General features: G+C 38.3%; 2 protein-coding genes across 2 annotated transcripts in view; one reads left to right on the top strand and one right to left on the bottom strand.

The window, feature by feature from the left end:
* Window positions 1-25919, top strand: part of LOC139470055 (titin-like) — a 181032-nt gene that overhangs the window by 108543 nt on the left and 46570 nt on the right. The window contains exons 10-13 of the mRNA XM_071252343.1: window positions 10651-10926; window positions 13289-13579; window positions 14916-15194; window positions 15910-15976. Coding sequence (XP_071108444.1) covers window positions 10651-10926; window positions 13289-13579; window positions 14916-15194; window positions 15910-15976 — 913 coding nt within the window. The remainder of the gene's footprint in view (window positions 1-10650; window positions 10927-13288; window positions 13580-14915; window positions 15195-15909; window positions 15977-25919) is intronic.
* Window positions 16604-17609, bottom strand: LOC139470408 (uncharacterized protein KIAA1958-like). The gene is made up of 3 exons (XM_071252820.1): window positions 17189-17609; window positions 16719-16909; window positions 16604-16618 (listed from the first exon to the last, which is right to left on the bottom strand). Exons 1-3 carry the CDS (start codon window positions 17607-17609, stop codon window positions 16604-16606), a joined length of 627 nt encoding a protein of 208 aa, XP_071108921.1.

Here is a 25919-nt window from a genome sequence, read left to right as displayed (position 1 = left end):
GAAAGGGTGGCAGTGGTTGGTTTACTTTTAAACAGTGTCTTAGCTTCTGAAAATGAGATCATTTGTATATTTGATTTTCCGGATTTATGTCTGTGTCACAAAAGTGAGTGAGTGAGTGAGTGAGTTTGGTTTAACGCCGCTTTTAACAGTATTGCAGTTATATCACGGCGTGTCAGCTTAATGTGGGAGGAAAGCCCGAAGTGATGCAGGTCTCAGACGTTTACCACTTCGGTGAAACCCACGAGCATGTGTACGGGTATGGTGCTGACAAACCTAGAAACATAATCGGGGCGAACCAGGATTCGGACCCGCAATCATAGGTTTCTGGCGTTCCGAAGGGATGCAACTCTGCACAGCGAATCACGGCGCCTTAGATGACTGGGCCACCTGTGCCCCCGTGTCACAAAAGAGGGACATGTGGTCACCGCTTCAGTTTGCACATTTGATTTTACCTGTGCAGTCAGTGCCATCATGCTGCTTACTGCAGGAGGAACAAATTGCCCAGATACCACAGGACTTAGCCCCATGTCCGAAATGCTGACATTTAATACAACGGAGTGGATTTGGTATGTACACAATCACTCCGATGTAGAAATATCCAGTTTTGATTGATGAAGGGTCTTTTGTTAAAAAGATAAGTTTGGGTTTTAATAAGATTGTCACCATCTCTCTGCTGCAATTTCCTCTTCTGACATGTTTGAAAGGTACTTGCCTCAGGATTAACTTATGAGTTTTGTGCACTGAGAAAACAATCTCAGTATTTGGGAAATGATGTGCTTGGAAAAGATTTAGAGATTGTTGTCTCTTTGGACACTCTGCAAGCATTGAACCAGGCCGGGGATGATTCTTGACAGTACCACGTATTCCCTGAATAGATTTCGAATCCAGGGTTGATTTTGAGGGTTCACAATCAACGCCTTCAATAGGCAGAAATCGTGGCCAAGAGTCAACACCTCACCCGATCCCTCATCAGAAGACACAACAGTGTCTGTATCAATATCATTTGATTTTGTACGAGAACCTGTGTACTGTGAGGTAGCCATAATGAAAGGAAATTGATTCAACAACCCCACTACCCACCTACCACTGAGTGTCAACAAGGACGGTCGTGAGGTGGAAACCGACCTCAAACACCAGGGTTACAGGGGTTGTTATACTCCTGAAATAAAGATATGAATAGCTGTCCTTAAGAAAAGGAGGAATGTCAGGCTTGTTCGGCCCATGGCATAATCCTATAAAAACACAAGGTCATCATATATTCTGATCAAAACCGGTATAATATGTCCACACGTCTAGGTGAAGTAAGGGTCGAAGTGGTGTGGTGGGCAAAAGGAACATCTGTTCTTGGCTCCAGTGCACTCTCAACCACCAGAATCCCGTCTTCCACTGAAACAGGGGCGTAACCCACAGCAAAAATGTTGCCTAATTCAATTTTACAACAAGCAATGGGACACACTCTTATCTACCCCGGGTACCCACGGGGTTACCCTGCTAGTAACAAATGAACTTATTTTCAAATTACTATTCGCGGTTAAGGTTACCTACTTTTCAGCGGGAACCTTTTCCTGCTTCTCAATGGGAACCTGATCTTTCCCGATTTTTCAACTGTGGAACCATAAAAAAAGCTTATGTTGGACAACCAATTTCCACGTATATTGGCCTAGCGGTTGTCGTGTCATGTAAGTGGTAATTGACATTTGGACCAGCGTTGGTATCTGCAATGGTTTCACGAATTGGGCTAGGCAGCAGTAGTTGCTTTTGGCCGACAACTGTAGTTCCAATTATGTGGTCTGCGGCCGGGCAGCTGCTTTCAGCAGCGTGGTAGTTGCCAAAAAACGGTAGCGTTTCTTATAATAAAGTATGCTTACAGGGACGGGCAATGGTCTCTGTCCTAGGCCAGCAGCAGTAGCTGCTAATCGCCATTGCAACGGAAGCTTTTTGTGTTATTAACTAGAAGCTTAGTACCCTATTATAGCACCTGCACACCCTCGACCATTTTATCCACTCTCATGTCGTGCTGTTATTATAGGCACGGGCATCCACAGCTTGGGAACTCGTGCCTCAACTCAATGGGTTTTTCACTGTCCAAGACTTCCTACATATTGCAACAGTTGAATAACACATACCTCAGTGTTGTCTTGTCGCGTATATGGCGAATTCAACAAAGAATGCATCAATGAATGCAATGATGAATCAATCATGTCCTGAGTTGGTCTTTCGCAATTCTCACCGGAGGCAAACTAACTCTGGGAGAATCTGAAACCTTGAAACTTGCACATAACCAGTTTTGCACAGTTTTAACTTAACACATAATACTCACGGAAAACTCAATACATGCACCTCTACTCATGCAAGAGCCTACCCCGACAGAAGGAATGTTTATGCCTGACGAAAATGAAAATCGGACATTTACAGTGTTTTCAAAGGCACTGTTGAAGTTATAATTAAAATCAAATATTTCAGATACTCTAAAATGTAAAAACGATGCACTGAGTAAAGGAAATAGTATAAGTGTTGAAGATTACATGATCCATCCATTGGCATTGTAAATATATTTCATATATACTTGTTAACAAAGTTTTGTATCAATGTATTTGTCATAGTGTTCATTCAACGTGCAAAACCTGCATGCTTGTTTCCTGCCTTATTCAGATTACATGCCATGACATGACTTAAACACTCAGAAGTGTGTATTTGGCACAACACACTTGCAAATATTTCACTGCAAATGTAAACAACAAAACAGGTACACACAATATCTTTCACTTTAATCAAACCAAGATAACTCACTTTTAATAATTCAGTATAGTAATGTCTCGAACAATAAACACAAGATATCTTTGATCCAGAGGTTCAACATGGTGCAAAGAAATGTTTCAGCATACCTACATATTGATGCAAGTACATAAACGGTCATAAAAAGCATAGGTGTGTAACCCAGAAGATAAATCAATTTGCCCGTGGTACCTCCAGAATCAGGAATGTGAACATGGCACGTTCCACTTTAAATATCTATATTTAGAAAACAAACATATTATGAAAACAAAACTAGTAGTGTTTTCACAATGACTTCCTGAAACATTTGTTATTGTTTTCACAGTAGTATGCATGATGCTGTTGACATTGATATATGTACAGTGGTAGATTATTAATATTTTTTCATAACTAAACTTTTCCAAAGTAATAGCTACAATGTTGTAATATTATTTGATAGTGAAGTAGATCTGCACTTGGAGACATGCATTTTATGTTAAAATTGAGACCTACAACGTCGCGCGTGCATTTACTAATTTTAACCATAAATCATTCATACTTCTCTATAAGAGTTACCCCCTAATGGTAAGAGGTTATTCCCTCGTTGTTGAGTTAATTAACATCCAGGTGATAACTGGTCACAGCCTGCTTAATTGGTTGTCTATACGTCTTGCCGATGGTCTTGTGTGTTGATTTAGCTGTCCTCTGCCATAGCTGTTATACAGTTGCTAAGTGAATCAGCTTGTATATTTGTTCATAGTTTATTAATCAGTATTCATTGTCAGTGTCAATTGGGGTCTTGATCCTTTGAATGACCCCTCTTTAGTTACATTTATCCGATAATGACAAACAGGTCAAAGGAGCACATTGACAAGCATAACATATACAGTAGGAGTTGAAACAGGACATGGGCAATATCATAAATGAATTACTCTTAATTTTACGGGTGCAAAATATGTTATCAATGTCACTGGACGGATCATGTTCTTTTAAAACTTTTTCTCAACATCTATGAGTCCTTCATTGTAACTTCAATTGTGACTTTGTAAACATTGTACATCAGTAAATAAGTGAATCTGAACATGAGTTAACAATGTTATTTCTGTATCATGTTAATCTGCTACTGAGAATGTGACACCAGACAAACCAGTGACCGCTCCATATCGTACGGGTTAGATGTCACAAAGTCACTAAGGATACAAGTGGTGGACATCCGTGACTCATTTTAGTCAGACATAACCAGTGCGTCCTTCGGTGTGGGCTGTGGCATGATTGTGGAGAGGCACGTGTTGCGTGTGAGTATGTGACTTAGAACTGCACACAACTGGTTGTGCAATGATGAATCAATCATGTCCTGAGTTGGTCTTTCGCAATTCTCACCGGAGGCAAACTAACTCTGGGAGAATCTGAAACCTTGAAACTTGCACATAACCAGTTTTGCACAGTTTTAACTTAACACATAATACTCACGGAAAACTCAATACATGCACCTCTACTCATGCAAGAGCCTACCCCGACAGAAGGAATGTTTATGCCTGACGAAAATGAAAATCGGACATTTACAGTGTTTTCAAAGGCACTGTTGAAGTTATAATTAAAATCAAATATTTCAGATACTCTAAAATGTAAAAACGATGCACTGAGTAAAGGAAATAGTATAAGTGTTGAAGATTACATGATCCATCCATTGACATTGTAAATATATTTCATATATACTTGTTAACAAAGTTTTGTATCAATGTATTTGTCATAGTGTTCATTCAACGTGCAAAACCTGCATGCTTGTTTCCTGCCTTATTCAGATTACATGCCATGACATGACTTAAACACTCAGAAGTGTGTATTTGGCACAACACACTTGCAAATATTTCACTGCAAATGTAAACAACAAAACAGGTACACACAATATCATTCACTTTAATCAAACCAAGATAACTCACTTTTAATAATTCAGTATAGTAATGTCTCGAACAATAAACACAAGATATCTTTGATCCAGAGGTTCAACATGGTGCAAAGAGATGTTTCAGCATACCTACATGTTGATGCAAGTACATAAACGGTCATAAAAAGCATAGGTGTGTAACCCAGAAGATAAAACAATTTGCCCGTGGTACCTTCAGAATCAGGAATGTGAACATGGCACGTTCCACTTTAAATATTTATATTTAGAAAACAAACATATTATGAAAACAAAACTAGTAGTGTTTTCACAATGACTTCCTGAAATATTTGTTATTGTTTTCACAGTAGTATGCATGATGCTGTTGACATTGATATATGTACAGTGGTAGATTATTAATATTTTTTCATAACTAAACTTTTCCAAAGTAATAGCTACAATGTTGTAATATTATTTGATAGTGAAGTAGATCTGCACTTGGAGACATGCATTTTATGTTAAAATTGAGACCTATAACGTCGCGCGTGCATTTACTAATTTTAACCATAAATCATTCATACTTCTCTATAAGAGTTACCCCCTAATGGTAAGAGGTTATTCCCTCGTTGTTGAGTTAATTAACATCCAGGTGATAACTGGTCACAGCCTGCTTAATTGGCTGTCTATACGTCTTGCCGATGGTCTTGTGTGTTGATTTAGCTGTCCTCTGCCATAGCTGTTATACAGTTGCTAAGTGAATCAGCTTGTATATTTGTTCATAGTTTATTAATCAGTATTCATTGTCAGTGTCAATTGGGGTCTTGATCCTTTGAATGACCCCTCTTTAGTTACATTTATCCGATAATGACAAACAGGTCAAAGGAGCACATTGACAAGCATAACATATACAGTAGGAGTTGAAACAGGACATGGGCAATATCATAAATGAATTACTCTTAATTTTACGGGTGCAAAATATGTTATCAATGTCACTGGACGGATCATGTTCTTTTAAAACTTTTTCTCAACATCTATGAGTCCTTCATTGTAACTTCAATTGTGACTTTGTAAACATTGTACATCAGTAAATAAGTGAATCTGAACATGAGTTAACAATGTTATTTCTGTATCATGTTAATCTGCTACTGAGAATGTGACACCAGACAAACCAGTGACCGCTCCATATCGTACGGGTTAGATGTCACAAAGTCACTAAGGATACAAGTGGTGGACATCCGTGACTCATTTTAGTCAGACATAACCAGTGCATCCTTCGGTGTGGGCTGTGGCATGATTGTGGAGAGGCACGTGTTGCGTGTGAGTATGTGACTTAGAACTGCACACAACTGGTTGTGCAATGATGAATCAATCATGTCCTGAGTTGGTCTTTCGCAATTCTCACCGGAGGCAAACTAACTCTGGGAGAATCTGAAACCTTGAAACTTGCACATAACCAGTTTTGCACAGTTTTAACTTAAAACATAATACTCACGGAAAACTCAATACATGCACCTCTACTCATGCAAGAGCCTACCCCGACAGAAGGAATGTTTATGCCTGACGAAAATGAAAATCGGACATTTACAGTGTTTTCAAAGGCACTGTTGAAGTTATAATTAAAATCAAATATTTCAGATACTCTAAAATGTAAAAACGATGCACTGAGTAAAGGAAATAGTATAAGTGTTGAAGATTACATGATCCATCCATTGACATTGTAAATATATTTCATATATACTTGTTAACAAAGTTTTGTATCAATGTATTTGTCATAGTGTTCATTCAACGTGCAAAACCTGCATGCTTGTTTCCTGCCTTATTCAGATTACATGCCATGACATGACTTAAACACTCAGAAGTGTGTATTTGGCACAACACACTTGCAAATATTTCACTGCAAATGTAAACAACAAAACAGGTACACACAATATCTTTCACTTTAATCAAACCAAGATAACTCACTTTTAATAATTCAGTATAGTAATGTCTCGAACAATAAACACAAGATATCTTTGATCCAGAGGTTCAACATGGTGCAAAGAGATGTTTCAGCATACCTACATGTTGATGCAAGTACATAAACGGTCATAAAAAGCATAGGTGTGTAACCCAGAAGATAAAACAATTTGCCCGTGGTACCTTCAGAATCAGGAATGTGAACATGGCACGTTCCACTTTAAATATTTATATTTAGAAAACAAACATATTATGAAAACAAAACTAGTAGTGTTTTCACAATGACTTCCTGAAATATTTGTTATTGTTTTCACAGTAGTATGCATGATGCTGTTGACATTGATATATGTACAGTGGTAGATTATTAATATTTTTTCATAACTAAACTTTTCCAAAGTAATAGCTACAATGTTGTAATATTATTTGATAGTGAAGTAGATCTGCACTTGGAGACATGCATTTTATGTTAAAATTGAGACCTACAACGTCGCGCGTGCATTTACTAATTTTAACCATAAATCATTCATACTTCTCTATAAGAGTTACCCCCTAATGGTAAGAGGTTATTCCCTCGTTGTTGAGTTAATTAACATCCAGGTGATAACTGGTCACAGCCTGCTTAATTGGCTGTCTATACGTCTTGCCGATGGTCTTGTGTGTTGATTTAGCTGTCCTCTGCCATAGCTGTTATACAGTTGCTAAGTGAATCAGCTTGTATATTTGTTCATAGTTTATTAATCAGTATTCATTGTCAGTGTCAATTGGGGTCTTGATCCTTTGAATGACCCCTCTTTAGTTACATTTATCCGATAATGACAAACAGGTCAAAGGAGCACATTGACAAGCATAACATATACAGTAGGAGTTGAAACAGGACATGGGCAATATCATAAATGAATTACTCTTAATTTTACGGGTGCAAAATATGTTATCAATGTCACTGGACGGATCATGTTCTTTTAAAACTTTTTCTCAACATCTATGAGTCCTTCATTGTAACTTCAATTGTGACTTTGTAAACATTGTACATCAGTAAATAAGTGAATCTGAACATGAGTTAACAATGTTATTTCTGTATCATGTTAATCTGCTACTGAGAATGTGACACCAGACAAACCAGTGACCGCTCCATATCGTACGGGTTAGATGTCACAAAGTCACTAAGGATACAAGTGGTGGACATCCGTGACTCATTTTAGTCAGACATAACCAGTGCGTCCTTCAGTGTGGGCTGTGGCATGATTGTGGATAGGCACGTGTTGCGTATGTGACTTAGAACTGCACACAACTTGTTGTGTGCAGGTTTCCAGATATGCAATCCAACAGAAAACCTGATGTACACGTAAACGAAAGTAAATTAACCAAAAGATGTGATTCGTCATGGAAACCTACCAGAAACCAGAGCTAAAGTTGTAGGAAATTTATGTTTGTAGGTTTACTGATACATGGAATCCAACATGTGAGTGAGTTCACATTTACGTCGCATCGACATTATTTCAGCTATATAACGACAAGAACAAGTCGATATATTCACAAGTTATATATATATTTTTTTTTTATCAAACGTATTTGGGCATAACAACATAATTTATACAGTTTAAAACACAGGTATAGGCCATCAGTAACCAAAGCTGAGCCTACTCGCTTGGGATCATGGGGACTTACGGTGCCTAAGCTTCCTGCAGCAGGATTTACGTCATCACTTTAGCTACTGGTGGTTGTGCTCAATACTAGCCAATATTTAAAAAATACTCAGCAATGAGTTGGCTTATCACACTGGTTGATGATAGTTACATCGATTATTAGAGGAATTACGTGTCACACAGGGGGACACTAATTTTACGGTACTTTAGCCTCCTGGACAGAGCCTTCGATAATCTTTGATGATAAAAGCATTACACCATTATGTAATCCAATGAAAACAAAAGAATAAACAACCAGAGAGGCCGCAATTTTTAATGAAGACCAGAACCAAAAGGATCATTAATATTTGTTGGTGATGAAAAGTTTGGATGTATTGATGGGTAAATGGTGTTGGAATGTGGGGGTATGATGTGAAAAGTTTCCGATTCGTTAAGATTAGCTGATTGAGCTTGTGAAGGTGGGTGCCAAATCAGCATCGTTGTTTAGATAGGAAGGTGTGAATCGTTGTCATGTATGAGCAACAATGAAAGTGAAGTAGATCACAGCTTCGATTTCTCAGATACATTGTGGACAGAAGCTACACGATTACGCATTTTTTGACATCCTATACTGTTCTGTTATTAAATGTTCCCGATCCTACCAAAAGTTATCCACTTGATATCCTCTTTGTGAGAGATAACATATACTCAACAACAAAAGTTCCTGTGACACCAATATTTAAGTGTATTTTTCAAACTAGTAAAGTTTGGTTTTCAATATGGTAGTACATGTATGGAGTCAAGTCACAAAAACGCAACTGCTACAGAAAAGCATGCATTCCATGCAAAAGTTGACTTTTAATTATACAAGCCTTATGCATTTCACTACCCAAGAATGGCTATAAAACATGTGCGTTAACGGAATTCCATATGCATTGTATAGCATCTTGCTGACAACAACCACTCAGAAAAACAACAACATTACGCAATTATTCAACATTACGGAATGCCACGCCTGTCCGAAAATAAGCGTCTGCGAGCCATTGGTATGCTTGAAGCAGGATCGAGTCAACGTGATGTTGCAAGACAATTTAACGTCCACAGAAACACCATTTGGTGTTTATGGCAACGTTGGCAACAGACGAATGCAGTCAGAGACTATCCTCGGAGTGGCAGGCCACGCGTAACCAATAATCGACAAGACAACTGGATTCGAACAACACACCTACGAAATCGATTCCAGCCAGCAACAATGACTGCAAGAAACATCCCTTGCCTTCGACGAATGTCTTCACAAACCGTACGTCGCCGCCTCAGATGTGCTGGGATTGTCGCAAGAAGACCCACCAGACGTCCCACTTTGACAGGAAACCGCCGTCAAGCACGTCTACAGTGGTGCAGATTCCGGGGTAGAATAGGTCTTCAGCAACCCATACTTGCCGTAAAAGGCGACTATGCTTGTCGTAAAAGGCGACTAACGGGATCGCTGACTTGGTTGATACATGTCATAGATCCCAATTGCGTGGATCGATGTTCATGATATTAATCACTGGATTGTCTGGTCCAGACTCGATTATTTAAAGACCGCCGTCATATAGCTGGAATATTGCTGAGTGCGGCGTTAAACAACAAACCATCCAACCAACCAATTCAATGGACAGCGCTACCGCGACGAGATCATTGGCCCTGTTGTTCTACCGTTTTTGCGTCGTCATGGGCCAGGCATTACTTTTCAACATGACAACGTCCGGTCTCATATTGCTCGACTTGTTCAGGCTTCTCTACAACAAAACAACGTGAATGTCATCCCCTGGCCGGCTCGCTCCCCTGATCTCTCACCAATCGAGCACATGTGGGATGAGATGAATCGGCGCCTTCGACGTCAACCACGTGTTCCACAGACACTCCAGGAGCTTCGAAACATGCTCCCACAGGTCTTTGTGCGACGCCTGGTCCATTCCATGAGACGAGATGTGTTGCTTGCATCGCAATCAGAAGTGGACACACACGCTATTGATTTGTAAATTGACATTTTGGCATGTTCATGTTTTTTTAATGAAATTACGCATTTTTTTTAAGTCGGTATGGCAAATTAAACCATTTGAACACTTACAGGAGTCTTTTATCTGTTGCAAACCGAAATTGTTTCAAATTTGGTTAAAAAACCCATACCTTTGCATTAAATCTTATTCAATGTCACAGGAACTTCTGTTGTTCAGTATACTTGACAGTATTCTGTTCAACCTCAGTGATTAAAGGCTTAGTTTGACGATGACAAAACTAATTATCCAATACCAGAAGGTCATTGATGCTTTGACTGTGTTTGAACAATGAAAACCCCACTTAATTGTGATACAGGGGTAGTTGACAATGTCAGACAAATTGTAGGATACTCAGTTATCCTTTAAAATATTTAATACATTTTTTTCTACACAGATATAGACAACTGCACCAACCGCAGCTATACAGTGTGTGAAAATGGAACACAAACCCTTAGATGTTCGGTTAGTTGTCTGCCATCCCTGAGAAATGTGACATGGAGAAAGAACGGGGTTGTACTGGATGTATCCAATCCCCGGTATAGCGGTGGGACTGTATCATCACCTGATCTCACAATTTCCCATGTTATGCGAACTGATGGCGATGTCTACACCTGTGAAATGGAGAACGTCGTTGGTGTAGCAGGCTGCCAGATTACATTGGACGTCTTCTGTGAGTAGACTTTCATTTCTGTGAGTAGTGATGAATCATAATCATAATTTACAACATACGTGGTATAATATAAGATATTTGTTTTAATCGGGGACATTTCATGATATGAATGCAAAGTTCTTTTAAAAAAAAAAAATTCAAACATATTTAGGCGTAACAACATTATTCATAGTTTAAAAAACAGGGTATAGTCCATCAGTAACCAAATGCCCAAATGAATGTAATGCATGTACGATTGGTACATTCCATTTGTCAGATACCACGTTTGACTTCTCCTACTATCTAAGGCTTGTTACCCATGTGGTAAAATGGCTTAGTCACGATCATACCCCGTGCTATCTTCTTCTTTTCATGAAAAGAATTTTCACTTCTGTGTTTCAAAACAATCAATAAGATATATAAATTATAGAATCACATTTTTATATATATGTTGATTCTGCTTCTCATTTTTGATGTTATTAGTTCAAGGTTATATATACATATATTTTTTATAAAACAAAACACTTTAGAAATTTGTATTGGATGTTGATTTCTTTTGTTCTTTACGTTTGATATAAATTAAACGATTGCTGCTGTGTATGTTTTATAGACGTTAAGCAACATAGGTTTCATATGTCAAAACAAATACATTGATTAACTCAATCTATGAAGAAAGGATGTGTCAATATTGCCACTTTTGGTAGCATCACCTTCTCTTAGCTGTAGAGGTGATTTTGAAAATGTACCTCTCTACGATGTAGGTTATTTTTCTGCCCACCTTCCATGTTTATGATCAATTCAGATATCTCTGACGAATATATGCACAATTTTGTACAATCATGTAAATTGAGAAAACCTTCAATATTCTCACAAGAAGCTGGGGTGAGAACCTACAAATTTAAGTTGTTTTTATGATCAAATAGTTTATCAGTTTGATCTATTTTGAGAGTAAGGGAAGACTACACAATCCTATTGTACCTTTGTAGATCAATTATTTTCCAATTAACTTAAATGTCATGGTTACAGGTTCTATGTTTCAGAATAGGATAATATATTTGTCTAGATTGGAGAAGAACGTTTTCATCTTTTAAATATTTATTTTAATACCCTCCTCTCGACGTCAGATCTCCAATTTTGATAAAAAAGAAGAAGAATCTTTTAAAGTTATTTCTATCTGGACAGCTAACCACTGGCTTGAAACGCTTTGTGGGTCATAAAATACATAGGACAGACCACAGTAATTAAGTATTTGCCTCACGTTTTTTATCCAGGCATTTAGTTCATTATTAGATAAAAAATGCAAATGAGCAAACTTATAGATAAGTTGCGATAGTTTTGTTGCAGGTCCGGATTTACAAAGTTTATGCCAAAAAATACCGTTAGCTGCATAAATCGATAAAGGTAGTCTACCCTGTTCTCCATAAACCATAAAACTTTGGGTCGCATTTCTAAGACCACAGGCTAGCTTAACGAATTATAAATGTCTTTTCAATTATGTTCATATTTTCGTATGCCCAAATGTCACAGCCATATAATGATATTGGTAATATCATTTCATCAAAAGCCTAAAGTAAACAATCCAAAGGAATATTATAATTTCTAGATTTTTGAGAATACATGGCTTTACATGCACTGTCCGCTAAACATTTTATTGCTGGCTTGAAAATTCTGTTTCTACTAAATAGAACACCTATGTTCGTATATTTGTTTTACGATATCAATTTCCGTATTCTCCAAATAAAAAGACAACCTTCTGTTTTTGGACGGCCCGCTTCAAAAGATCAAAACTTTAGTCTTTTGCAGGTTTACTTCTAATTTCCAGATAATGCAATAACTTTTAAAAGAATCTTATGTATTCTGGAGTTTAGTTGCAGAATCTGCAAAGAGGACTGTGTCATCAACATGCACAAGGGTTATGAAAAAAGAAACATAAATGTACATGTAAACTCACATCACCAATGTCCATACCAATGTAGTACCCACTGTATAAGAACTGGGGTATCTGACAAGGGGGGTATCTGACATAAGGGGTATGACCGTACGATTCATTTGGTTAGTTCCAGAGTACATAAACTGTTAGCATCATTGGGTGAATGTGTTTATTAAGGGTTAAACCATTCGTGGAAAAGGGGCGGGGATACAAATTTAAGGGCGGGGATACAAACAAGAAATAAATTGTTAAATCTGCATAGTAGATAGGGAGCAGTGACCGAAAAGCCACATAATAGGAGCGGGTTGTATTGAACAAAGATCAAAAGGTTTTTGGTGGGAGGGAAAAAAGTGAAGAGGAAGGAGACCGTTTAAATTAACGGAAACAGGTTTTCATTCTATGAATTTACTAATTATCATATTAAAAAATGGTGAACCCTTGTTTGAATTTCAGCTCGACCAGACGTCCACGTGCCACGCAGGAACATAATGTTGGTTGAAGGACAAACATCATCTATTGGTTGCTCCGTGGATATGCGCGTTAAACCCAGTCCCGCCATTGTCCACTGGTTTAAAGATGGCGTCAATCTCGACACTCACTTTGGTCGGTATAGTAACGGGGATATAAACAATCCTAGCTTGACGATTACCGATATAAGGCGCGAGGACACCGGTAAATATACATGTGGCGCAGTCAACGGTGTTGGCGACAGTCAGTCTGACACCATCAATGTTACAGTGGAATGTAAGTAACTACATTTTTGTGCAGCCCCTATAGAAGACCAGGCACTGAGATTGGGTGTCTAACCATGAGAATGTTACTCAAACTCTAATGTGAATATTCTTTCGTCCTTCGTGTCATCAACGTCAAAAATCATATTAAATTTTGTACAATTCAGTTTTGGCGTGTTCGTGGTTGATAAGATAGATCTAAAATCAGACGCAGGATATTAACACTGTGTAAAAGATCTTTTACTTCACCAGTTGGCTAGTATCTTTTTTGTGTAACGACATGATCATCACTGTTATCCATATATGGCGGTTGCCTGTAAATAACAGTCTTGGCAAACACAAACCAGTGATTGATGTTATGAGCGCCGTCGGAGTATCCAGAAAGTCCAAAGTGAACCCGAACTCATCTGAAAGCATAATAATTCCCAGAGTTGCTATGCTCTACAAACAATGACATCTGTCTAGAATGTGTCGATTTGTTAACGGTGGTATAAACCGTGATCGCCTTTTATGCAGACGATTTCTATTGATTTGGTCAGTAACTTGAACTCGGGTGGCATAACGCTAATGAAGACTTGTGTTGTTGATACAGGTCACCTGTGCGGGGCGAATATTTAACATTGTGTCTGCAGAAACCTTTCCAAAGTCTGCAAATCATAGACTTGGACACATTGAACATATTGGTAACCTCTCACTGAGTTCTACCAGTTTGAAGCATGCCAATAGCCATTAGGCTTTCATAAAGTTTCAATCTGATCACACATACTGCATAAAGCAAGAGTAGAGAGCTTACGTGTTACTGTGGATAATGAACATTAACAACACTAATTGCTCAGATCGATTTGACGACCGAAGTCCTCCCCTCCCACGCGCACGGGGGAATTGCCTTGTCCACATACAATGTTTCGGGTGTTTTGGAGCGTTAGGGTTTGATTCAGACATCTCATTTGCCATAGATTCCGATGTGGAGTTGTCCCTTTACGAGTGGCGACGGACCCTAATGTTATAACGAAGTTGAGGATGAAAACCACAGTTTATTGTATTGTTACATATTCTATGCTGAATGATCAGAGCTGCTTTTTTTTATAAGCGTTTGAGAACTTCGGTAGTTTTAACGATATTCGGGAAGTATGTTTTATACTCGTAACGCATTTATATGGTAACCTTCGATAACAGTAAATTCCAGAAAAGATAATTATATTTCAGACAACAGAATATTAATATATTCTAATGAAACTGAAACGCCTTTTGGCCATACTGTCTTCTGTGGATCATCAACTGTACCAATACGAACGCCCCTTTTCCATAACATTTATATTATCAATGTGTACAGGAACTTTCATTTTCAGATGCGCCAACAGTCTTGGTCAAGTACAATAACTATGGTTTCTACCTGGGATCTGCCACAACCTTGTGGTGCTATGTGGACTCGTATCCCCTCGTGTCTCCAGGAGACATCACGTGGGTGCTTGATGGGAAATTTGTAATACCCAGCACTTCCTGTAGTGACGTCAGACCCAACTTGCGGATGTGCAAAGTGGACACAAGTACCGCTGGCACATACATGTGCCGAGCTCACCATCGATTGGCATCTGTTAATAGCGCGGACATAAGTGTAAATGTAAGAGGTAAGAACCCGGCACAAACGTGATAATATATACGACCAACAAAAAATAAGGAAACTAAAGCAATGATAGTGAAGGTATAATGACGATAACTGTCTGTAAAATTAATTTGGGGCATCTGGTGTGTCTACCATGTTGGACAATACATGCACGGCATACTGTTGGCCCGCCGTTCACGCTGGGCAAGATGTGACCTGGCACTGGTATTTTGCAGTTCAAAATTTCTGCCGATAATTCTGGCGAATGGAACAACAACAGGACGAAAAATGTCGTTAACATATCACTGGCCAGTCAAATGTCCATTCACAATAACAAAATAAGTTCGCCTGTCATGTATGTACCGCCCCACGTCACTGCCGCGTATTTCACTTTCTGGAATACAAAATTGATTTTGTGATTCCTTATCTGACACTTTAGTTTGAATAATGCCAATGATTACTTATTCACTGTATGCATAGTTTATGCCATATTGTGCTGTCGAAAGATAGAATTTAGATAGGTTACATTTCCCATACTCTCTCTATCAATGATTCACAGAATGAATGTAATTGTTTTCAATCTGTAAATAATAGAAAATTTATATTTCCTAAGTGACTCACTGATGTGACACATTCATGAGATCATATGATGCTACAATTGAAATTTAACATTTCAATGATAGAAATAAGGTAAGATTCTGAAATGAGCTAACTTTCTTACACGAAAATTTGTTTTGCAGATATGTGTCCTACAATCGTTGACAAAATCCACATTGGTTCTACAGATGACGACATAAAAGAGTCGGGGTATGTCAAACGTATAAGTAATAGAAGATGTAGTCAGGTAAACAAAATATTAAACAAAAGGTCAATACAACGTTTCTACTGTTATTGACATTCCTGCTTTGCTTGATAAGTGGGCTTATCCTTTTCGTGAGAGTGATTAAGGTGCATAATATATTTGCACCTTGTGGTTGCGTTTTATTTATTTGGGTTTGATTTTGTATCAAATATCACTGATATCACTGTAGACATGACATTATACATAAATAGATGGTGTGGGGATGGGAAACATTAAAAAAACCATACAGAATAAATGTTACTCAGGTAACACACTAAAAGGGCTTTCTAATCAAAATGTATTTCAGGAGGAGAGTGATTTTTTACACCTTCATCCATACATGCCATATCAGACAATTTCACATGAGGGTAATTTATATACATGTCAGTGGGTGAGTAGGGTTTAACGCCGCTTTTAACATTATTCAAGTTATATCAAGGCGTGTCAGCTTAATGTGGGAGGATTTGAAGAATGTATAATACTGTCTCCAATATCACGATCTTCTGCTGTGGCTACCTGTGCTGTGGAAATGATGTGATGCCTGTGTCGCCCTGTGCATGAAACAGGCCCATACAACCGCGGTTGCTCGCTCTTCACATGTGGAACATCTACAATGGCGTTAATCAATAAAGGAGCATCACAAGCCATTGCGTGGGCAAAGGCATTCCAACTGAATGTCCAATGACAGCATGCGGGATTCTTACACACCCTACGGACTTTTTTTGGTGGTACTTTGCGGTCCTTCAGGCCTCCATGATTTGTCTTGGACACATCCTCTTTGTACAAAAGATAACGTCTACGTATACGTTTCTCCTCCACGTGCGGCCCTGTTATTTGTGGCTGCCAAAATAGTCTCAAGTTCCAGTGCTCCTTACCACCTCGTAAGGTGAAATTCAGTCCTGAATATTACAAAATATCAGAATGAGTATATAATAATCCAGCATGTTCATTTAAAAATTAGACTGCACAGTTACGCCCACATTAGACTAGAGGTTCCAAAGTCGAAAAGTAACCAAATGCAAAATGAAATGGTAATGGTTTCAAATGTTTTTTATATATATTTTTCATAATTTGGAAAATCCATTAAACCCCAGAATTAATCTCATCGGAAATAAATTCATTTAAACCAAAATTGTGTGGTCCTGAACATAGAGAAATGCATATTTTAAAATTGAAACCATATGGATACACATGAAAAAATATGTACAATATTGTATCAAGCAGCTGTCTTGGACTGTCTTCATCCAATGATCCATTCTTCCAGAGTAATTCCTCTTTATCACATGATATGGTTTCGGTCATTTTCCTACTGGAACTTCCTAAACCCTTCTGCGAGAGATTGGGCATAGCAGCATCTAAAGACTTGCGAGCTTCAATAAATTCATCATCTTCAAATAAGTTTATGACTGTACCATTCTCTCTCAGTGCTGACTGAATCGCCGCGAAGAGTGCATAAACGCTGTTGGCGGGATATTCTGAGCCATTTTGTTTTCTTGTTTCAAAGAGAAAGTATTTCAAAGCAATATTCAAATATTCTTTATCCATTTGCAATATTGGAGTGTACAAGCATGCTGCTGGCAATTCAAGGTTGTCTTTCATGGGCCGCAACCGTCTCTCTTCTTGCCACCTTGAAAATACGGACACCCCCCAACTGTTTCGATATCGGGTTGATTTTGGAACACACACCTCTAATTTCTCTTCAATTTCTTTACCACATTAGGGCTCTCCAAACCTGTATTGAAAATCATCACTTTCGAATTCTTCCTTTCTAAATGTGGACTGGGTCAGGAAAATTTCGTCTACGCTGTCCATCGCTCCTTCTCTGAGAGCAGGACAGAATACCACTGAGAGAGCACGTGGTTAACTCCAGTCACTGGCATGTGCCAGTTGTGTTCGCGCGATGCGTTTTGCGACATGGCTTACCCTGTGGGTCGAAATTTAGTTTGGAGATAATTTTAAGGTTCAAAATCGGTTTATAAGTAAGATAAAACATTTCCCCTCGGGTTGTTATGATATTTAAAACCCTTTCCCTCGGACAATCCCTCGGGGTGCGGAAGGAGAGCCCAGAAGGAGGTTAGAGCCTTTAGCCCAGAAGGAGGTGGTTCATGGGGCCATCTGGAGTTGCTGACCTCCTAATTCTGTGAGTCTCCAATAAATTTAGGATCAAATGTGCTGGAGTATAACACCCATTTATCCCCGGTCTTTGCAGCTTGGAGATCCACTGCAGCATAAGATTGTTCTTTTTGTTGACACTTGATTGTAGCTGGGGGAAAAGAGGTACTGAATCCCATAACATGTCAATATGCAGAATTTGAACGAAATCGGACAATTTCTTTGGTAACACAATGGTAATGGAAATAAGTCAGTGTCCGTACCTATGTACACATGTAGTAGTTAAGAAGTTGTCCAGACAAATTGAAATGAAGAAGTAATAAAGGACAATCAAACTGAGCCAAATAATTGCTATGTGCCCAACTTAATGTTGAAGTTGTCACGCGAACAAAGTTTAATTGCAATCAGTTAATTAGTTTAGAAGGAATTGTCTGGAGTGAGTGAGTGAGTTAAGATTTAACGTCACATCGGCAGTATTTCAGCCATATCGTGACGAGAAGTTCATCAATAATGCATATATTTTTACAATATAAAAAGCTGTCAACGGTGGACAGTACAATAACTAGAATATCACAGAGTCTATTTAAAACTAGTTGAGAATATATAAAAGTATTGGTGAACCACACAATATAAAAATGGGCTAGAGATCGTCAGTAACTAAAGGGAGACACCATACCAGGGACCATGGGGACTTACAGAGCCTTTGCTTCCTGCATGGACCCCGGCAGGATTTATATCACCCCTTCGGTCACTGGCGATAGTGTACCAATTAAGCCAAAGATTAAAATGACGAATATTCTACGATTAAAAGCCTGGCATGCAGAAAAATGCTTCGAATGATGTGGGACTTACATACCCTCTTAGGGAGACAATAATTGTATGCTACTTCAACACCCCTCGAGGGTACAGCCACTAACAATCTAAGTTATTAATTAGCACTATCAAAATTTATGAATACGTTCTGTTTTGTTTAAATAAAACATAATATTAAATGTGAATGAACTTTACTTAAAAGGTGCTTCACTGTTTTTACACAGAAATATTTATCCTTTGTGATGAAAAATCCAATACAGTCAAGCAGGACATGCTTGACCGTGATTCTTTCATCACAAGGGACACAAAACGGAGGATCCTCACCTTTTAGTATATACTCATGTGTATATCTCGAGTGGACAACACGACATCGTCACATAATGACCTCTTCAAATCTGAACTGACAGCCGAAGTAGGTGTAACAAATATTTGGTTTAATTTCATGTGATTTATTGATACCCACTTGGGTGTCCCACTTCTTTTGCATCAGATCACGCATGTAAGATCTAATCACAGTTTTATAATCACTGTATGGTAAAAGAAGTGTTGTCAAAGATTTGTTGAGTGCTGCTTTTGCAGCAGCATTAGCCATTGTGTTACCAGTGATACCAACATGACTTGGTAACCAACAAAAGACGATGTCATATTGGCCAGTAGCAAGATCATTAATATTAATTAATTCGCGAATTTGGATTAAAAGTGTATGGTTCAAAGACATATTTTTAATCCCCTGAAGGCACGTAGGCGAATCAGAAAAAATAATGAATTGTTGTCCCCCGACGCGCGAAAGCGCGAAGCGGGGTATATAGTATTCACGACCGTCCGTACGTACGTCTGGTCGTCCGTACGTCCGTCTGGTCGTCCGTACGTCCGTCCGTACGTCCCACCTGTTTGTTGCCGCGATATCTCAAGAACTAAACACTGGATTGTCTTCATATTTGGAACTATGGTGTATATACAGACTCATCAGACACCAGTCGGTTTTGGTGACCTTGACTCCATATTCAAGGTCACAGCAGGCAAATCTGCTTTTGGAGTTGGAAAACGGTGTTGCCGCGAAATCTCAAGAACTAATCGCTAGATTGTCTTCATATTTGGTACTATGGTGTTTATACAGGCGGGGGACATTTCGTCACTTTCTGACAAATACTTGTTTATGTTTAGATTGATTACTGATATAGTTTAGTGCTGTAAAAATGGCGTATGCTTCTGCTGTGAATATGGAACTGTTATCGGGTAATCGTGAAGATATTGTTCTGGATCCAATGACAGTGGCACTAGCAACCGTGGATCCGTCCGTAAATATAGATTTATAAGTGTCGTAAGTCTTTCTTTATTGATGCTATTCTTGTTGGCATATTAATTGGTTTGTATCTGATTTCTTTATTTTTGTCAATGTCAGGTCTACCTCTGGCTTTACCATTTGCCAAGGAGGAGATGAGAAAAGTTGAGTAGGAGCTATATCTTGGAGTTTAATATTAGAAGCAGATATTGCAGATTTTATTCAGATTCCGAGTGGTGGATTGAGTGTAGATTTCTTATTGTAAAGATTGAATATGCATTCAACTGGATTTGACTGATTAGAATATAATTTAGTGATGTATTGTAGAGATAATTTTAGACGGCGTTGTTTAAGAGAAGGCTCATCTGCTACTATATATATATATATATATATATATATATAGACTGTGAATGGGAGACGTTCTAAAGGCTCCAAGGCAAAGCCTCAGGCCCTGATGATGTATAGTATCATACACGTACACCTGTAAGAGGGTTGTTTGATCTCCTCCCCACTTTGAATTAGAAACTACTTTCAATAAATCGAGTGCCTTCAAACATTTAGCTTTTAGGTATTTAGTATGTGGGAGGAAAGTTAAATGGTTATCAAAAAAAGTCCCAAGAACTTGGCCTCCTTCACAACTTTGATAGGGGTGCCATTTAGAAAAAGTTCAGGGTCCTTATGCGGTTTATATTTTCTGCAGAAATGTATACAGTTAGTTTTTGATTTGGAACATTTAAACCCGTTCTCTAGACACCAATTGTTAATTCTATTGAGACATAATTGTAATTGCCTTTCTATTGGGTGCATATTTTTACCACGACAAGATATATTAAAATTAACCACAAAAAGTGATCCATCAACTGAATCATTTAAAACTTTCGATAAACTATTGATCTTTATGCTGAATAATGTGACAGACAAAATACTGCCCTGTGGGACCCCCTGATCCTGATTATAATAATCAGACAGGGTAGTACCCACGCGGACTTGAAATTGTCTGTCTGTTAAAAAGTTGGATATAAACTGAAGCAAACGACTTGGCAATCCAAAGTTATGTAAATCTCTTAAAATACCATGTTTCCATGTAGTGTCATATGCTTTTTCGAGATCGAAAAAGATAGACACTGCATGTTGTTTGTTTATTATGGCATTTTTTACAAATGATTCTAAACGTACTAAATGATCGATCGTACTTCTGTTTTTACGGAAACCACATTGTATATTTGTAATGAGATCATTGGTTTCTAAGTACCAAACAAGTCAATTATTTATCATGCGTTCCATGGTTTTGCAAACGCAGATAGTCAATGAAATTGCTCGATAATTTGATGGATCTGTGTGATCACGTCCTGGTTTAGGTATTGGAACAACAATGACATCACGCCAAGACGGTGGAAATCGTCCTGACGTCAAAATTTCATCAAAAATATTTAACAGTGATTGTATACATGATTCTGGTAAGTGCTTCAGGAGTTGATAATGTATGTTATCATTTCCAAGAGCAGTATCTTGAGATTGTCCGAGGGCAGGATGTATTTCTTCAATAGAAAATATTTCATTGTTATCTTCCCCATTATCTGAATTAAAACTAATAGGTTTCTTTTCCTGCTGTTTTTGGTATTTTTGAAATTGAGGCACATAACTGGAAGAGGAAGAATGTTTGGCCAAAGTTTCACCCAGTTTATTTGCAATATCAGATTTATCAATTAACAACGCATTCCCATTCTTAAGATGGTGAATGCCAGATTTAGGTCCCTTGCCTTTGATTTTCTTGACCATGTTCCATACCTTGGACATGGGCGTACGTGAATTGATTTTTGAAACGTAAGCTTGCCAAGGCTCGCGTTTATTTTGTTTAAACGTACGCCGTGCTTTAGCATTTGCAATTTTGAATTTATTTAAATTATGTACCATAGGATGGCGACGGAAAAAATGTTCAGCTTTCTTCCGTGCCTTCCTAGCATGTTTGCAAGTAGCATTAAACCATGGTTTACGGATGTGTGGATTTGCAGAGGACTTGGGAATGCATTAATTAGCTTTTTTGTTAAGTTCATCAGAAAACAGTTTTATTGAATCAGGAACATCAACAAAACGATCAGGATTTAATTTGCTCGTACAAAGTAACTCGAACAATGACCAGTTAGCTTTAGTGAAATTCCATCTTGATGATGGAGGAAAATCAGATGGAGTTATTGTTTGAAGAAAAGTCGGAAAATGGTCACTTCCACACAGGTCGTCGTGGATTGACCATTCGAATTCATTTAGAAGCTCAGAGTTGGTAAGTGATAGATCTAGAGATGAATAGGTGCCTGTGCCTGGATGTAATAGGTTTTAGAGTTATCATTAAAAATAATTAGAGCATTGTCAGAAAAGAAATCTTCAAATGTCTTCCCTTTGCAGTTTGAATCAGCACTACCCCAAAGTGGATTATGTCCATTTAAATCGCCCATAATGACACAGGGCTTGGGAAGCTGGTCATAGAGCGCCAGAAGATCTGTCTGTTGAAGAGTAGAAGATGGCGTAACATAAAGTGAACATAATGTCAATACAATGTTTATAGTTAATCGTACAGCAACAGCTTGAAGTGGCGTATCTAGTAGAACAGGGCTATGTATAACATCCTGCCTCACCAATACTGAAGATCCTCCAGTGGCTCTTAAGTCCTGGAGGGGAGAAGTGTTTATATGCATTATATTGTTTTGTCTGGATTTGGTCAGTATCTTTATAATAAGTTTCCTGTAAACAAAAAGCCGATGGTTTAAAATCCTGGATTAATAATTGCAAATCATTGAAATTGTTTCTTAGTCCTCTGCAATTCCATTGGATAATAGTAGAAGAGCAACTCATGGTGGCTCAACTGGAGATCGAGAGCGGGAAGGAGGTCCATTCCCTTGGTCTGGGAGTGAGGGACTTACCTCCATTTCCAGAGGTCCAAAAGTATTATGTACCTCTACAGGGGTTGTAGTAGGAGAAGGCACCTCCTAGTACTGGATAGCCCTGGCCCTTCTCCTCTGTTTTGTTTTGTTTGTTAGACAAGTGGGCTTCACCTTGTAAATCTCCAATGCCATTGATAGATTCTGATTCTAATGGTTGAGTTGCTGTAGGTTCAGATAAAGGATTCTCTGTTTGGGAAGCAGATGTTACCAGCTAGGGGCTATTTTGAGATATCTGGGTAGAGTCGTCAAGTGCAATCTGAGTATCCTTAACCCAAGAGATAACAGTTTGAGTGCAGGCTGTGAATACTTTGGCAATTGGAGGTGGGGCAGACACAGCAGCTGATAATGTTTTGGTGAAAGTTGCTTGTGATGGAAGAAATATTGTTTTGGCTTCTGTATATGAAATATTGTTGGTACATTTGATTTTTAGTATTTTTGATTCACGATCAAAGGCAGTGTGGACAATACTGCCAGCTTGTGTTATTCACAAATGAAGCGCTTAACTGAGGTAACACTTTGTATTCCCTTTGAGATTGCAAAAGGGTTCAGTTTTAGGGGATCGCCATCAGCGGATGACATGACAATGAACCTTGGCCATGAGTCAGTTACCTGTGAAGGGACATCTTCATCAGATGAAAGAGAATCTAAATGCCTGCGTTTGTTTATTTTAGATGAACCAGAATGAGGATTGAAAGCCATGTTATAAGAAAATATTTCAGCTCCCCACCCGCTATCGAGTGTCAACAAGGACAGTGCCACAGTGGAAACCAGTCTGGAACACCAGGGTTACAGGGGTGTTTTACTCCAGAAATAAAGACATGAAAAGCTGTTGTTAATAAAAGGACAAATGTCAGGCTGGTTCAGCCCATGGTATTTTCCTATAAAAACACAGAATTCAGCGGTCCATATGACCAGATTGGCCCATGAGCCACCGCCTTCTGGCATAGGACTCTAGGCAAAATATACATTGGCATTAATAACATTATCATATTTCATGATAAACAATTTATTTCCTTTGATATTTCTAAATACAAGTTTTCCATGCACAGGGCATGGCGTGACCAGCCGATTGATAGATTCGGGCCAATTCTACCACCAGTCTAGGTGAAGTAAGGGTCGAAGTGGTGTGTTGGGCAAAAGGAACACCTGTTCCGGGCTCCAGTGCCCTCAACCACCAGAATGCCGTCCTCCACCGACACAGGGGTCGGTCGCCTTTTACGACCAGCAATGGGGTGCTGAGGACACGTTCTACTAAGAGCTATTAGCGTTACCCAGCACTCACCACGTGGAGGTTGCTCTTCACGAGTGCCAAATTGTCTGGAAAGAATGTTCTACTGACAGACCGCTGATTCAATTATACCTTCTACCTTCGTTGCTGGGGAACAATTAACTAATAATCAAATGAAATGATATTCACGAGGGTTTTCAAAAGGACTTCATAAATAGATATTTACTGATTTAGATGTTTGAGACCTGTAAATTACAAACTGTCGACTGTGAGACCATCTTGGATTTCTGAATGAGGTTATATTACTTGACCTTGTGCTCATCATCCACACCTAGGTTCATAAGAAGCACTTATTAGTATGGGAAAATAGTCTAAAATAAGGTATATTATCTAAATTTCGACAAAGCAGAGGACTCCACTCCGTTGCTATTGTAATAAAATGTGTTTGTGTTAAAAATATATATCTAAGTATCTCTTATCGAAATGGAACAGCTAAATGTCGACCAATCAGATGTCTCGGTTCGTTGCCATGATGTAAACCTATTCGGTAAAGTCCTAAAATACATTGTACCTAAACACCAAATTTGAACGAAATGTCTGAATATCGATCAATCAGCTCTGCACATGCCCCTTTCCGTTGTCATGGAAGCAAGACAATAACGTAAATAATGGCATATTGCATAATGTCCCTAGATACCCCTTTGTACCAAGATTGAACACATTCGGCTAAATGACATGTCAGTAATGACCACTTAAAGAAATCCTGTAAATAACGACCAGGTGCAGTGCACTTACACAAGTTCCATTGCTCTACTATATGGTGTTCCTGAGAAAACGCGATAAGTTTAAGGTAGAATACTTTCTATTACGAATAATTATAAGAAAGGGAGCAAAAACAATAAAAAATGTACAAAAAGCAAAAAGTACCCTTTATTTCCAATCAAACTTTTTTATAAGAATCTTTTACAATAAGGGTCGATATGTTTACGATATCAACCCTTAATGTAAACTATTTTTTTTACATTAAGGTTTGCGGGTTGTTATTCTTAATTTAAAAAAAAAGACATTAAGAGTTAACACGTAACCTTTAAAATGCAATTTCTTTTAAGAGTAATTTTTACATTAAGGGTTGTAACAAAGCTAGAAAAAATAGGAAGAAAGCTGAGAAATATTTCCGCCGATATCCTATTGTGCAAAACTTCAATAACGTTTAAATCATAAGCACCATTGTAAGACATCAACTCTGGAGGAACTATGAATCCAAAATCAAGTCCCGCAGATCCATGTCCAAGGTGTGGAACATGATTCAAAAGATTAATGGCCCGGGTTCAAAATCTAGAGGTCACCATCTCAAAGATTGCAACACACTATTAACAACTTACTCTGAAATCTTGCAAACAACATTGGTGAACCTACGCAAACCTTTCCTCATCAATCTAACTATAACCAGTTTGATAGATGCCAATTAACAACAGAAAAGAAAAAGGTCAAATATAACTCTGAAAATGGCCAGGACTACAACGAAACAGTTTTACCCC

The sequence above is a fragment of the Haliotis cracherodii genome, unplaced genomic scaffold (assembly GCF_022045235.1).
Source record: "Haliotis cracherodii isolate W230 unplaced genomic scaffold, xgHalCrac1.p SCAF_20, whole genome shotgun sequence".
Classification (NCBI taxonomy): domain Eukaryota; kingdom Metazoa; phylum Mollusca; class Gastropoda; order Lepetellida; family Haliotidae; genus Haliotis; species Haliotis cracherodii.
The sequence above is the reverse complement of the archived record's forward strand: the minus strand, read 5'-3'. Positions and strand labels throughout refer to the sequence as shown.